Source organism: Brassica napus, chromosome C1, assembly GCF_020379485.1.
Source record: "Brassica napus cultivar Da-Ae chromosome C1, Da-Ae, whole genome shotgun sequence".
Lineage (NCBI taxonomy): Eukaryota > Viridiplantae > Streptophyta > Magnoliopsida > Brassicales > Brassicaceae > Brassica > Brassica napus.
The window spans coordinates 11,053,218-11,068,037 of record NC_063444.1 but is presented as its reverse complement, the minus strand read 5'-3'; the positions used below and the strand labels follow the sequence as shown (position 1 = coordinate 11,068,037).

Genomic DNA, 14,820 nt, shown 5'->3' with positions numbered 1-14,820 from the left:
GAGAAGCTGAGAGGATCTGATGCTAGCTCCCGTTGTTGCCGGAGGTTAAAGACGGAGAGGCGGAGCTGGGGATGGTTTTGGTAGAGGCTGTAACGGCTATTTTTAAGGCTGTGGCGATGAGTCAGCAAAGGGATGATAAGATGTATAGAAAAGTAATTGTCTTGCTTGGTGAGGTCAGAGCTTGGTTCAGGTCAGTGTGGGATTATTATTATAGATCAGTGCTGCTTTTTTTAAAGAAATTGTAGAGATTGAAGTTTTGTATAAAACATAATCCAAATAAGTTTGTATAATTAGTTACGAAAATTGATCTTAAGTAATAATAAGAGTTCTTCATGCTCATATTATAACTAAATACTCAATTAACTATATGTTAACTAATTATTTTATAATAAAAATGAAAATAAAAGGAAATTTTTACTCTGAGAAAATGAAAAACTTATATATTTTGGTTTGAGTTATTTCATATCTAAAGTTTTATTATTAGTGTTATAGCTATTAAAAATATATTAGTGCCAAAAAAATCATCAACTTTAAAAGTCATTTTAGGCCTATTGTTAGTCAACTATAAATGTTGACTAATGATAAGACTAAAATGATATGTTCAACAAATGTTTATGATTAAAATGGTTTGTCAACAAAAGTTAAATGTTTTTTTAGTTCACTTAAAAGTTGGTGCTTTATTTCAACTAAATTTAAAAGTTGAGGATTTAAATGACATTTTCCCATACATAAACATAATATTATTAACTATTAAAAATATAAGATGATACCAAATTTTATTTACAAAATATAATAAACATTTAAAATTTTATCAGGTATTTTAATTTTCATCCACCATAAAATAAATTTTTTAATTAATTTTTAATACCAGATAAGAACTTTGGTTAAAATAAGATAACAAATAATTAAATAAAATTATTATAACATTAAATTTTAGATCTAAAATGAATAGAAGTACAAAACTTATAATAGATTTTTAATAACAAAAATAAGATGATAGTTTAACAGTGTCATATGCATAAATTTTGGTTTCTTTATATTTAATAAGGGAATCTCAATATAGCTGTGAGACTGACATCTAAATATTATACTAAATGTTGTCATTTTAAAAATGATTTGGTATTAATGTATAAGAGATTAAAAGAAAAACCAAAAGAATGAGTTAATAAAAAAATGTAAACCTTGTAAAATTAATAGTGTTTATCACAAAGTAATATATTTATTATTAAAAATTCTAAAATATAAATCATTTTAAAACAAAGGAAATATCAAAAAGCCTACTCAATTTAAGATTGGTGCACAAGATGTTTATATTTATAGCAGTTTAAACTTAGTAAAACATTTTTACTTTAGACTTTTTCTTTGTTCCTTCATTTCCGTCGCCGAGAAAATTTACAAACTCTTTTCTCTTCTATCCAATGAGAAAATCAATTAAAATTCTTCTGAGTTCCTATATAAACATGCCAATATTAACACTTCATTATAAAAGTAAACCTTTACTTAAAAGTAATAAACAATCAATAACAATGAAATTTTCATATTCCCTATCCAAGCGATCTTTTCCTCCTATTTTAGCTATACAATTCCTCATCATACATAGTGTTTCGTCATTAAACCTTACCAATGAGTATCTCAACCACAAATGCATTCTTAATCAAGGGAAATATAACTCTGGAAGTCAGTACGAGGACAACCTCAACTGGATCTTCCGTGAAATTCGTACAGGTCTTTATGCTATTACCGGTTTCTCACACATAAGTGTTGGAAAAACGACAACCGATTTTGTTGTCGTCACTTCCCAGTGTCGTGGTGACACTTATGAGTCTAATTGCCGTGCATGCATTGACACAGCAATTACAGGGGTAAATGAGTTGTCATATTTTTAGATATGAAGAACACATCATTTTCAGTGATGTAAAATCTTATCTTTGAGCCAAAACAGAAATGTGTACATGAAACAAAAACCAGATTACACTTATTTGAAAAAATATCAGATGACAAATTTTGACATTTGTTAAAGATAGCGATGAGACAATTACCAAATATCCATCTATCCTGAAGTTTTTATCTGTATAATATAATTTCGTTCAGTAAATACCAGATCCAGATTCGGACGCCTTAATTTAAAATCTGGATATTCGGATTCTGTAAGTATGTTTAATATATATATTTTTAATATTTTTTTAAATAACATAAATACTATAGATAAAATTTATTTTTAAATCATTTTGTAATATTACTTTTACTTTTTAAAATATTATATTTTATTTTGGAATATTTCTTTTTATTTTATATTATGCTATAAAAATTTAGTTTAATATTATTATAAATGATTTATCATTATTTTTATGTATTTGTGTCCAAATTTAGATTGATATCTATTATCTAAATATCACAAAATCACGGATTCGGATATGGATATTTTGATGGATCTGAAAATCCTGAAATTTCATATATCCAAATTTTTCTTCACCCTAGTTATATAGATATTAAAATTTATCATAAATTGTGTAGAAATCAAATTATATCGAAGATGTTTTTATTAAGTGCAACTATGTTACTAAAGGTTTGTTTATACAGTGGTTTCTGTAAATCCTTAATTTTTAACATTCTCCAAATCATCAAAACAATCATTTCCTATACAAATAATTAGGAGAAGAAATCTTTCACTGAAATATTAAATCATCATTTAAAATTATATAAAACATATATGGTTCTATATTGCAGTTTCGTCAGAGATGTCCAAGTAACAAAGGAGGAATAATATGGTACAATCAATGTCTTCTCTATATTAGTACGATCAAAGAAAAAATTCCAATCAAGACTAATTACAAGAATATTTTTTCTATGCACAACCCAAATAACGTGAGAGGGGACGCAAAACTGTTCGCCATGAGGGCGAAGGATTTTTTGTCTGAGCTAATACTTCAAGTCGAGAAAACCACCAAGTATAGACTCATATTTTACTCTGCGGGGGAAAAGAAGCTCGGTAAAAATAAATTATATGCAATGGTGCAATGTTTAGATCTAAGAATAGATTGTAAAAGATGTTTGGCATGGAGTATCACAAAGCTTTTCAAGAACGATGACATTAAAAAAGGAGCGAGAGTTTTGGGCACAGACTGTAATGTAAGGTATGAGCTATACCCTTTTCTTAGGAGTTAAGCATTTTTAAGTTATGTTTACATTTTTTCTGCTGAAAATGTAATATCCATATATAACAATAAAAGATAGTTTACAAAAACAGATAAAAAACTGTTTAGAAGTTTAAAATTGAATTTTAACAATGATTTTCAATTGACTTGGAATTCTTGAGCCTATAACCCAACTGACTTGTTTTCATCCTCAGTATCTGAAAGCTTTGCTTTAATGACTTCATTCAATTGCTGATATGATTATAAATGATGTCTGGTAATTCACTTACTGAGTGACGAGGCTGCTTGTTCAAACTGCCATTACGTTCTCTCAAGATTAAATATTTGGTTGATTGAAAAGTGAGTTTGACAAGCACATATTGACAAGCACCAAGTTATGATATCTTTTAACCTCGTACGGTCGTACCTTTTATTGCGCATTACATGATCTACCAATCCAAGTTTATCTTCTTCTCTCAGCAGCTCAGAACAGAACATGTCCTATAATTACGTGAATTCAGTTCTGTTGAAAAGTCCAAACCAGTCGAAAATTAAAATCTGTACCTACAAGTATATCGTATTAAAATTAAAACTCCAAACCAGTCGTATCTGAAGCAGTTTGGTTACTTATAGACAATGACATGTGTTTCATCGGTATCGAGGATGGAATTTACTTTTAAAACAATTAAGAGCTAAAACATGTGTTGTAAAATTGTTGGTTATTCAAATTATGACATTTTTTTCATTGTAATTATTTACAAGTCAAAAATTTTATAATATTTTTTTGATATATATCAAAACTAATTATTTTATATTCTACAAGCAGAAACTTATTTCATTTAGTTTGGATATAAAATAAAGAATATTTTATTTGATGTACTATTAATAATATAAATTTTTAAGACTAAAATGATAAGTATAAAAGTTAACATTGAAGTTTTAAGGTTGGGAATTGGGATGCTTTTAGTTTTAGCATGTCAAAAAGGAATTTTTTTAATGAAACACATAGAATGGGCTTTAAAGTCATATCCGAGCCCAGAAAACGGAAACAATCTTTGTACAAGAAGCCCATATTCAAATCCACAAATGTGCAATCTTTGATTAGCGGGAGTTCCGAAACTTCTCACACAATTCGAAACCACAAAGAGATGACGTCATCCGATGACGTCCGTCTCCTCTCTCTAATCGAATCCTCCCACGCCGGCGACGTCTTCGCCTCCGTCTCCGATTACCTCCGACCTTTCACCACTCTCCAATCAAATTCCCGCAAGGAAGACCCAGCGCTTAACCTCCGCTCACTCGGCAAGCAGTTCCTCCCTTTCCTCAACAAATCCATCTCGATTCTACCCAGACGCCTCTCCTCCACCGCCGCGAATTCCGACGAGAAATCTCGCGATTCAGCGAGAGATCTCTTCCGAGCGTACGAGCTCTGCTTGGATTGCTTAGAGTCGTTCTCCGCGCAGTTAGCTTGCAAGCCTCACACCGTTCAGCTTCAGCGGCTGAGAATGGTTTGCTGTCTCGATGCTTGGGGGTTTCACGAGAGTGTTAATACTCAAGCGTTTAAGGTTCTGGAGAAGCTGAGGGGATCCGGTGTTAAGTCCCGGTTGTTGCCGGAGGTTAAAGACGGAGAGGCGGAGCTGGCGATGGTTTTGGTAGAGGCTGTAACGGCTATTTTTAAGGCTGTGGCGATGAGTCAGCAAAGGGATGATAAGATGTATAGAAAAGTAGTTGTCTTGCTTGATGAGGTTAGAGCTTGGTTCAGGTTAGTGTGGGATTATTATTATTATAGATCAGTGCTGCTTTCTTTTAAGAAGTTGTAGAGATTGAAGTTTTGTTACTGTGTAGGGTTTTAGATGCGAAGGCGTATGAGAAGTTGCTTAGATTGCTCGTGACGAATTTGGGTAAGTGTGCTGTTTCTCTGGTTAGAGAAGCTGAACGTTTTGATTTGGACTTTGTGCGTTCTTTCTGCAACACGACTGTGAAGGAACATTATGATTTTGCAGTGTCTAAAGATAGAATTTTTAAGGTGACTTTCGTACTTTGATTTTTTTTCTCTTTTAGCTGCTATCATTTGATGAATTAAAGTAAACGCAATGCCTGTTTCCAGTTTGCGCGCGAGGTGCTTTCTGTTCTGTTTGGAGTTAAGGAAAGAAGAATGTCAGTGACCATTGACATTTCAATGTCTTTGCTGCGCAGCTTATCTTGTCAGCTCGAGGTTTGTACAAAAGGCCTTGCGTTGTATTGTAACTCTTCCATTTGTTGTGGTGTCGCCTACTCTCGTGTCTATTGCTGGAACTGGGTGACTTTTAGGTTTTTGCTAGCTTCTTAGTTGAAGCTCTACCGCAGACTTGCAATGTCTTATAATACTCTGCTCCTTTTTCAGGCTGGGACTGATGAGGATATTGTGGATTTTGTTGAGCTAGTCTCTTACTGTGCTCACAAGTTTCGATCAGCAGAAGACATGTACTGCGTTAAAGTTTCAAAAAAGTTAAATGAGATGGCAGCTATTTTTTCCGAGGTAATTTTACTCTCTTTGGCATGTAAACCCGCCTCAACTTATTCAGGGAGTTAGTTTATAGTTTTACTGTTTTGCAGGCAATACCACAACTTACTCTGATTCTTAGACTTTATTCGTCCGGGTTGTCCATCACGGTTTACGATTCCAAGTTTGGAGACAGCAAGGTTAAAGATGCAACTGATGATTGGAAGATTCAAGCTTTGCTTGAGGATGAGACTAGATGGCATAGTTTAGTTTCTTTACTTGGTATGGTTGATAGTTACTCAGGGAATGAGGGCAACCAGACTGATCTATCATTGGTTGGTGGACATAGAAACTATACAAAGAAAACAAATGATAGATGTACAGACATAAACAAGAAGGCTTATTCGGTACAATATGTAGATGCCATGAAATTCTTGTGCCAACCGCTTGCGAACTTAATAAATTCAGTGAAAAGAAAGATTGTGTTGAACTCGGAGATGTCCTACGCTTCGGCTCATTTGTCTACTATTCATGATGCCTTTCTCCAATTTTGTGATGGGTGTCTCTTCCTTCAGAGGTAAGGTGACCATCATTTTCTCTCTTACGCTAAATTCTGTAGCTTTTAATCAGGATCGTGCTCTTCGGGAAGATTGTTTTGTTTGTCACATGGTGGAAATAACGTAAATATATTTGAGGGAATTTTAGAATCGTACTTCTTTCAAGTTGTTGATTTCATGCAACTGTAAATGCATTATCTGTCTACTATATTTTCCCCTTTTTATCATGTTAATATGCAAAACATTGGCAGTTGAGATGAGGTTTAAATCTTCAATGCGCTTGGATACTGGAAATTATCTTAATTATTTTGTGAAGTCTTTGTATATGGGTTGAATGCATTTCTCACCTCTCCTTTGCCCACTTCTTAGATGCACGGCTGACAAGGGAGGTAGAGAAATTGACAATAATAAAGCTTTGCTAAACGTGGCTATGGCTGCTTTCATTGTCTCATTGAGAATCCAGCTTAAATTGGAGGTTTGGTATTTATTTGCAGTGCATATAATTCAATGGAAAGTATCTTGTTCAAGTTACTGAACATGTCATCATTATCTAACTTAGTGATCCAACATCTGCCTTTCCAGATCAGTGTCCATCTACTTGAGGGTGTAATTGACAGTCCATGGATCCGATCTCAAGAACTCAAGTATCTATTAGCGTCGCTATACAATGTTGGTGTCGTTTTGTACAGAAATAAGGAGCTAAAAAAGGTGAGTACCTGCTTTTCGACTTCTTATATATTTTACATGCAAACAAGTAGAAGACTGGATAAAAATCTGCTCCTGCTTTATTTGTGTGGACTTATGCGTTACAAACTTACGATGTATTCTACTTTTCTGCTTTATAATATATTCTTCCTTTTTTTTCTTCGTACATTTTATAGATTAAGTGTTCTACCTTGCAGGCATGTGAGGCGCTCAAGCTGTGCTCGAAGGCCTCATGGAGATGTGTTGAACTAGATTGTCATATGTTTGTAAATCAATCTAGTTCATCTGAAAATGACCTGTCAGAAGATGCCATTGTGGATTTTGTGGGCGAAACATGTAAAAGGAGTGCATTCTACCTGGATGTACTCCAGCAATGTAGCAGATGTAAGATTAGACAGACTATCGTATATATTCTAGAAAATTGGCTTTCAGCTGAACATCTGATCAGAAGGCTACCAGGGCCTGCGGCAGTTGTAAAACAGTGGGTTAAGGTAAATTGTTAATTACTTACTTTCCTTTGCATATATAATATCTTGAACTTCAAGCATCTGAATGTGTGCTGTCAACAGATAGAACGGGAATGTCACACGAATCTGGATGCGGTTGATTCTTGTACAACTTTGTACTCATTGCTATCATCTTCCAAAAGACGGTCAAATAGGGCTTTTGGAAAAATTCTACAGCAGGTGGGATCCTAACAGCCTTTCAGTTATTGTTTGGATAAAGTTTGTACTTTACACATTTGTAAAATTTATGAAGATGATATTGGTATTCTTTTTAAATTTGCCTTTTCTCTTCTCTATTAATGCTTGCAGGAGCTTCTGGCCTATGAAATGTTCTCTTTGAGCTCAAATCTAGGTCAACAAATGCGAATCGAAATAGCAGATATCCTTTTGAAGAATGTTTATGTCACAGAGGATATGCATATAGAGAGAGCAACAGTCTTAATATGGAAAGCAAGAATGGCAAGGGCATCTGGAACTGAACATCTAGTTTACTGCATTCGTTTTCTATCAGAAGCAATCTCTATATTGGTATACCTCTCACTACGTCAGAATTAACAGCTCGTTAATTACTTGAAATATTTCTTGACCGATTTCTTCTATGTACGAAAGCAGAGTGAGGTACATCATGGACCAAACAAAGAGGGTGCTCCATCTTCACACCAGTTACCTATTGCGTATTGCCTGAGAGCTTTTTGTACCCATGAAGCTGAACCAAACTCAAAGGTGCAAACATAAAAAATAGTCTCTAATTGTTAATAGTTTATTTTTCATTTGGTGGTTTGTGGATCACTTTTTAATTTAACTTCGAAATATTTTGCCTCGTCTCCTTTGCGCAGATAGTCTTTCAAGACATTAGCACTTCCCTAAATCTATGGCTGGGGATGCTAAGTCTAGATGATAGTGGGGACAGTCTACCAACAGAAGACATAATTCCGTTACTTTACAATATGATCGATTTGATGTCAGTGAAGGTATCTTTTTCCTATAATCTATCTGGATTATGGGTTTTTAGTGGCATACTGTGTACCTGGTTTATATCTATCTGGCCCTTGATACCTTTTTCCATGTCTAGGGATGCACGGAGCTCCATCATCATACATACCAGCTGATTTTCCGATTATTTAAACAGAAGCATGTCAAATTGGAGACCTGTCTTGCAATGCTGTGGGAATGTAGAAGGCTAAGTCACGCCTTATGCCCTTCCCCCATAAGTAATGCCTTTATCTTGAGCTTATCAGAGAATTGTGGTGACAAATCCACGTGCATGGATTTCTGGATAGATTGCCTGAAAGATTCAAAAGCAAAGCTAATTGGGTTCCAGCAGAACTTTCATGAATTATATAACGATTTCTTGCGTACCTCCGTTAAGGATAAAGGCCCCTTTCAATCAGACATCACGATAGATGATATTACAGATGCAGCTTCAGAACTTATTTCAAGTGTAAGAGATTTATCTTATCTGTAAATTTTTTTGTCACCAAATATTATTCATGGTGATATCAGATTTTGCTAATGAATGTTATTTCAGGCCTCACTCTCTGGTCATTCATCTTTCGTAGCTGCATATCTCTATTATGATCTCTGTGAAAGGCTCATGTCATTTGGAAAGCTTTCTGAGGTGAAATTATTATACGTATTTTACATTTTTTTCCAAAAAAATATTGCAATAAAATTTTTTCCAGGTTCATTGTTGCAGTCTCTTGATGTTAAGCGGTTTTATTTTGCAGGCTCTTTCTTATGCAAAAGAAGCCTATAGAATACGAACTCTTTTATTTCAAGAGAAATATAAGTATACAGCTGAGAAGCAGCTGGAAAAACACAATGACGCAGGGAAAATATCAGAGATACGGACTTATAGCATTACAAATTTCGAAGTGTACAGATCGTTAGCAACTGATTTTTGGCCATGCGGAGATTTTTCTTGGGACATCAATCGCTGCTACTTAAGTCGTTGGAATGTACTCCAATGTTATTTGGAAAGCACCCTTCAGGTTCTATTTATGCTCAGAGCTTCTAGTCTAGTAGGGTTTCATCACTTCTCTGTTTCTCAATTTGGTGCTAAAATGTGCAGGTTGGAATTGTTAATGAGCTGATAGGGAATGGGCTAGAGGCAGAATCCCTTCTATCATGGGGCAAAGCCATTTCATGCTCTCAAAGTCTATTCCCTTTTGTGGTTGCTTTTTCTTCTGCTTTAGGTATGAAATCGCTCTTTTTTCAACTGTACTGTCTTTTCTTGTATCTTTACTTATTACTTTTGTCTGTAAGCCACTTGATCTTTTTTATTGTCTTTCTTCTTTAATTTCACAAGGAACTTTTTACCACAAAAGGCAGAGTTTGGATCTGGCAGAAAAGGAACTCCAAAATGTAAAAGAGATATTGAATGCCAATAAGCGAGATTTTTCGTGCGGAAAGTGCAAACTGAAGTTAGAAGTTACATTGGATAAGCAAATTGGAGAGATATCTCGAAAAAAACTTGAAAGAGTTTCCCAGACAGATGGATTCTTGCATGCTGAAGGCTTGCTTACTGCTGCCCTCGGGAAAATCTGTTGTCCAGCATGGAAAAGCTTCATTAGATCTGATGGAGAAGAACTTGATGAGGTTAAAGCGATTGATAAAAATGGAGGGGAAGCTATAGGATATAATTCAGGCAAAACAAAACTCCGTATAAATAAGGAGCCAACTGAAAGCAAAGGCTCCAGGAGGGGTCGGAGAGCTAGAAGTTCCCAAACTCGTGTGTCAAAGGATCATGATTTAATATCTGAGCCAACTTCAAGGTTAACTCGCTCAATGCGTCAGTCACTTAAAGAGCAATGCCAAAATCGTTCTAATGTGCATGAAGTTGGTTCAAGGAAGGCTGGCTTCTGTGATACATCTGATGGTTCTGGGTGTGAAAGGGTGTTCTTAGACACAAAAAACACAGGCCATGGCTTTTGCATTTGCTACAAGGGAAAATGTATGCAGTGCCTCTCTGAGAAAGTAACGGAACCAGGGTCTCTCAACACTTTAGTAAGTCTGAAATGGGAACTCTGCCATAGGAGGCTTGCGTCCTCAATACTTGTTGACCTCGGTATGCTCTTACACTTTATGAATCTGCTCATGCAATATGAAGTTGGCCTTTTGACCGTTTCCTGTTGAAAACAATCTAATAGCTTAATGGGGTAGATGAGAACTGAGTTTCAGTATTTGTAGTAACCTTTAAATTCGCCCATTGTTGATAAAAAAGTAAAGGGTCATGGAAACCTTGAGGGAGTTTCGAGCCAACACTAGTTTGATCTTATTCTCCATTTCCATGTTTGTGTTTTTTCTGGCCATTCCCCTGTTTAAGCATGACAGATGTGCCTGCCGCTCTTTTGTTTATTCTCTGGCAAAAACATCTCAGTCACTGAGAATCGTTAGAAGAAGTGTATATCTGCTTACAATCTCATTTTCCATTTCAGGAAAATGTTTGGCGGACTCTGGTAGAGTTCATCTAGCTCATGAAGCATTACTGCATAGTATCTGTGTTTTATTTAAAAGTAACCGGTTCAGCCACAACCAACCTTCTGTCAGTCAGTTGCTGGAATTTATTGGGAAAGAAGCTACAAGGGATGTATTTGCCATTGATCGGGCAGTAATACTTTACAACTTGTGCTGGTTGAGTTTGCGGAATTACCATTGCACGGAGAGCAGGTATGTGTGACATCTATTGGTTGTACTCTTGTCAGTTTTGTCATGCTTAAGCTTTGCCCTTTCTTATGCGAATTTTTTGTGGCATGATAAAAGTCGTATACTAAATTGATCAAATATACCCTTTAATATTGTGTACATATCATCCTCCTTGGCCTCCTGATTGTTGCTTCTAACAGGTCTATTTGCTGTGATCTGTCTCATGTTCCTTTCACAAAACTGGTGGCATGGTTGAAGTTAGCATTTATACTCAGCAGAGAGGTTCCAATAGTATTTCAGAAGGTAAATGGTCAGCTTATTTGATGGCCCTCTGTTTCAGTCTTAATTACTCTCTGGTGTAACTACTCTCTCTCTTTTTTGTTTCCCGAAGGTTTCAAGATTGCTTGCTTCTTTATACATGCTTTCTTCCTCAAGTGATGAATTCTCATTCGAATGTGATGGGAAGGAGCTGTCTGCAAGTCACTGGGTTTCATATTTCCATCAAGGCTCGCTTGGTACCCATATTAGTTATCAATTCATTTCGAATTTGAGCCGAAGACACAAATCACGGTGCCAATCAGATAAAGAGGTAAGAGACAGAGGTTGGAGAGGTATTTTCAACTTGTCAGTTGGTGGATTAACTCCTGTAGCCTCAGTATTATTGATGATATTTTATGTACTTTCAATTTCATATTTAGAAGTACGTGTTGCTTCTCTTATCTGACATCTTGTATTTTCAGGGTACAGAAGCTACTTGCTTGAGTTGCATGGTTCCTGGGGCGTTGGACTTACCCAGGTATGAGATGAGTTACCTTAAGCAACTAGACATGCTATATACTTTTCTGTTGGCTTACTCTATTTTCTTTCTTCCTTGCTACTGTAGGCTTGCTCCTGAGCGTACTCAAGATCTTGTACAATTTGCTGAAGAGTTCTTTAACAATCTTCCAAGCTCAACAATCGTCTGCATTAGTTTGCTTGGAGGCGCTTTCTGTCAATTGTTACAGGAGCTAATGCGAATCCGTTCACCTGTTTGTGCCTGGGTGCTCATATCACGCCTCAACTTGAAAAGTCAACCGGTAGCCACTCTCCTGCCTGTAGATTCGGTTATAGGAGGTACAAGATGAACTGCTTACTGGTTGATTTATTGAGTTTCCTATTTGTACTCATGATTTTTTTGGATCAGTAGACATGTCCGATGACAGCAGAAATCTTAGTTCTACGGAAGCGACTCAAGTCGAGAATTTGGAGAGTCGCTGGCTTTGTCCATGGGGTTCCTCCGTGGTAGATGATGTAGCTCCAGTATTTAGATCAATATTGGAGGAAAGCCACGCATCTTCTGGATCTCTCGTAGAAGACACGAGAGTGCATAGACATTTGTGGTGGAAAAAGAGAAAGAAACTTGATCATCATCTCAGGAAGTTCGTAAGGTTAGCTGGCTTTCTTTCTATAACTCGTGTAGATATCGGTCTATTAAACAGTTCAGAAAAGATCGATCACTTCTTGACGTATTTCTTGACATTTGTAATGTCATGCCACCAAAAGATTTTATATCTTAATGTGTCTTCTTAAAATTTCAAACTATGACATACACAGGACTGTTTGTAATCCAATCCACAACTAAGCACGAGTCTGCGTTTTTGTTAACAACTTTGAGTATCCACTCTTTTGTTCCAGGACTCTAGAAGATTCCTGGCTGGGTCCCTGGAGATGTCTGCTTCTTGGAGACTTGTCAAACTTCAACTTGCCTGACTCTGTACAGAAAAAACTGGTAAAAGATCTCAAGTCCAAGTGCAAAATGGAAGTTAATGAGATGCTTTTGAAGGTTATTCTTGGAGGTGGGGTGGAAGACTTTAAAGGAGAAGCATGTGTGGCTCAGCTTTCTTTAAGAAATGGTTGCTATGTAGGTAGAGGGGGCTATCTTTATGAAGAAGATAGCTGCAAAACTCCTACTGCCGCGCCTAATATTTCTGAAAGCAGGCATGGGTTGGCATTACAGCTGATACATGAAGCAGCAACCAAACTAGAGAAACATGACGAAAATGAAAATAGAGAGCCTATCATTTTGGTGTTAGATCCTGAGGTTCAGGTTCGTAATTTACATCCTTATCACTTCACTGCATATGTATTACAACGTTTGACTCTCTGCTTGGTTTATCTGTTGCGGTTCAAAGGCTGAACAACGTATATCTTACCAGTGAAATATACTATAGTTATTGCATGAGATCAGTCATTGTGTTTGATGAATGTAAAATATTGACAGGCTTAGTTTTATGTGTATTGGTTTCTATGACAAAGAAGAGTATATCTTTCCGTGCGTGTATAGATTTGCTTACCTGCAACTTTCTTCTGATTTTTGGTTAGATGCTTCCTTGGGAGAATATTCCAATATTAAGGAAACAGGAGGTGTACCGAATGCCTTCTGTTGGTAGCATATCTGCTGTGCTAAAGAAGCGCTTTCTCCAAGGAGAGCCAGCAAGAGCTCATGCTGCTTCCTTCCCTCTTATAGATCCGCTAGATTCATTTTACTTGTTGAATCCTGGTGGTGATCTCAGCGAGACACAAGGAGAATTTGAGAGTTGGTTCAGAGATCAAAACTTTGAGGTAACATATGAATAGAGCCAGCATGCTTGTAGTTAACCTTTTTCTTGATGCTTACTTTTTTTTGCGTATACTTTCAGGGGAAAGCTGGATCAGTACCAAGTGCTGAAGAGTTGACAGAAGCATTACAAAATCATGATCTATTTCTATATTTCGGTCATGGAAGTGGTATGATGATTCCTTGAACACTCCTGAAAAAAAATTCTTTAGCCGTTTAATCGTTACAGTAAATCTTTGATGCGATGTTCGTTTACTTATTTTCTAATCAGATCTTCTACTGCAGGAGCACAGTATCTGTCTAGTCGCGAAATAGAGAAGCTAGATAACTGTTCTGCAACTTTTCTTATGGGATGCAGTAGTGGTTCACTATGGCTAAAAGGCTGCTACATCCCACAAGGCATACCACTCTCATATCTCTTAGCTGGATCTCCAGCCATTGTGGCGAACCTGTGGGACGTAACAGACCGAGACATTGATCGGTTTGGGAAAGCGTTGTTGGAAGCTTGGTTGAGAGAGAGATCAGATTCTTCTTCTTCTCCTTCAGAGGGTGGTTGCAGCCAGTGTGAGTTATTAGCTAACGAACTTGCAGCCATGAATCTGAAGGGCAACAACACCAAAAGGACAAGGAAGCCGTCTTCGCGTAACAAGGCAGCTCAATCGAATGTTGATAGGTCAGGGAAGACTGAGTGCAACCACAAGCATGAACGCAAAATAGGTTCGTTCATGGCTGCGGCTAGAGAAGTGTGTACGTTGCCATACTTGATTGGGGCTGCGCCGGTCTGTTATGGTGTACCAACTGGTATCACAAGGAAAAAAGGACTCGAAGCTCTTATTCCTTCATCTTCATCTTCTTAGACTTGAGGGTTCTTCAACGGGTATGAAGAAAAAACGAGTTGAAGCTCTTCTTCATCTTCATCTTCATCTTCTTAGACTTGAGGGTTATATCCAACACAAGGGAAAGAAAGAGTATAGAGATATAGAAGATATTCCACCTCTCTTTTTTCTTATTTCTGATCAATTTGTAAAAAGATTATCACATGGTTTACAATTCTCTTAGAATTTCATGTTATATAAGTGTTAGTAATTCACAGATCAATTTGTGTGTATTTAACATACATTGATTATTCAGGTTACAGCTATAATTTTTTTTTGTTTTATGAATTGACTGTTCTATATCAGCTTCATCACACTGT

The 14,820-nt window shown here is 36.3% G+C and overlaps 2 protein-coding genes across 4 annotated transcripts; both read left to right on the top strand.

Moving 5' to 3' along the window:
- Nucleotides 1–225: 225 nt before the first annotated feature.
- LOC106375764 (putative cysteine-rich repeat secretory protein 37) lies at nucleotides 226–3,774 on the top strand. The gene is made up of 2 exons (XM_013815754.3): nucleotides 226–1,862; nucleotides 2,728–3,774. Exons 1-2 carry the CDS (start codon nucleotides 1,419–1,421, stop codon nucleotides 3,163–3,165), a joined length of 882 nt encoding a protein of 293 aa, XP_013671208.2. The 5' UTR covers nucleotides 226–1,418; the 3' UTR covers nucleotides 3,166–3,774.
- Nucleotides 3,775–4,163: 389 nt separating this feature from the next.
- On the top strand, nucleotides 4,164–14,788 carry LOC106375763 (separase-like). Of its 3 annotated transcripts, none has more exons than XM_048745659.1 (27): nucleotides 4,164–4,896; nucleotides 4,980–5,160; nucleotides 5,242–5,349; nucleotides 5,518–5,652; nucleotides 5,730–6,193; nucleotides 6,543–6,648; nucleotides 6,756–6,881; nucleotides 7,076–7,369; nucleotides 7,448–7,564; nucleotides 7,694–7,912; nucleotides 7,997–8,107; nucleotides 8,221–8,355; nucleotides 8,457–8,825; nucleotides 8,913–9,002; nucleotides 9,112–9,375; nucleotides 9,456–9,579; nucleotides 9,693–10,451; nucleotides 10,822–11,053; nucleotides 11,230–11,332; nucleotides 11,421–11,618; nucleotides 11,770–11,825; nucleotides 11,913–12,142; nucleotides 12,213–12,456; nucleotides 12,704–13,115; nucleotides 13,391–13,630; nucleotides 13,708–13,795; nucleotides 13,897–14,181. In XM_048745659.1, the coding sequence occupies exons 1-27, from the start codon at nucleotides 4,283–4,285 to the stop codon at nucleotides 13,938–13,940; spliced, it is 6,063 nt and encodes a 2,020-aa protein (XP_048601616.1). In that variant the 5' UTR covers nucleotides 4,164–4,282; the 3' UTR covers nucleotides 13,941–14,181. The 3 variants fall into 3 exon arrangements, with proteins under 3 accessions (XP_048601616.1, XP_013671207.2, XP_048601615.1); XM_013815753.3 differs by having other exon boundaries at nucleotides 4,181–4,896; nucleotides 13,911–14,788; XM_048745658.1 differs by having other exon boundaries at nucleotides 4,189–4,896; nucleotides 12,216–12,456; nucleotides 13,911–14,788.
- The last annotated feature ends 32 nt before the right edge of the window (nucleotides 14,789–14,820 follow it).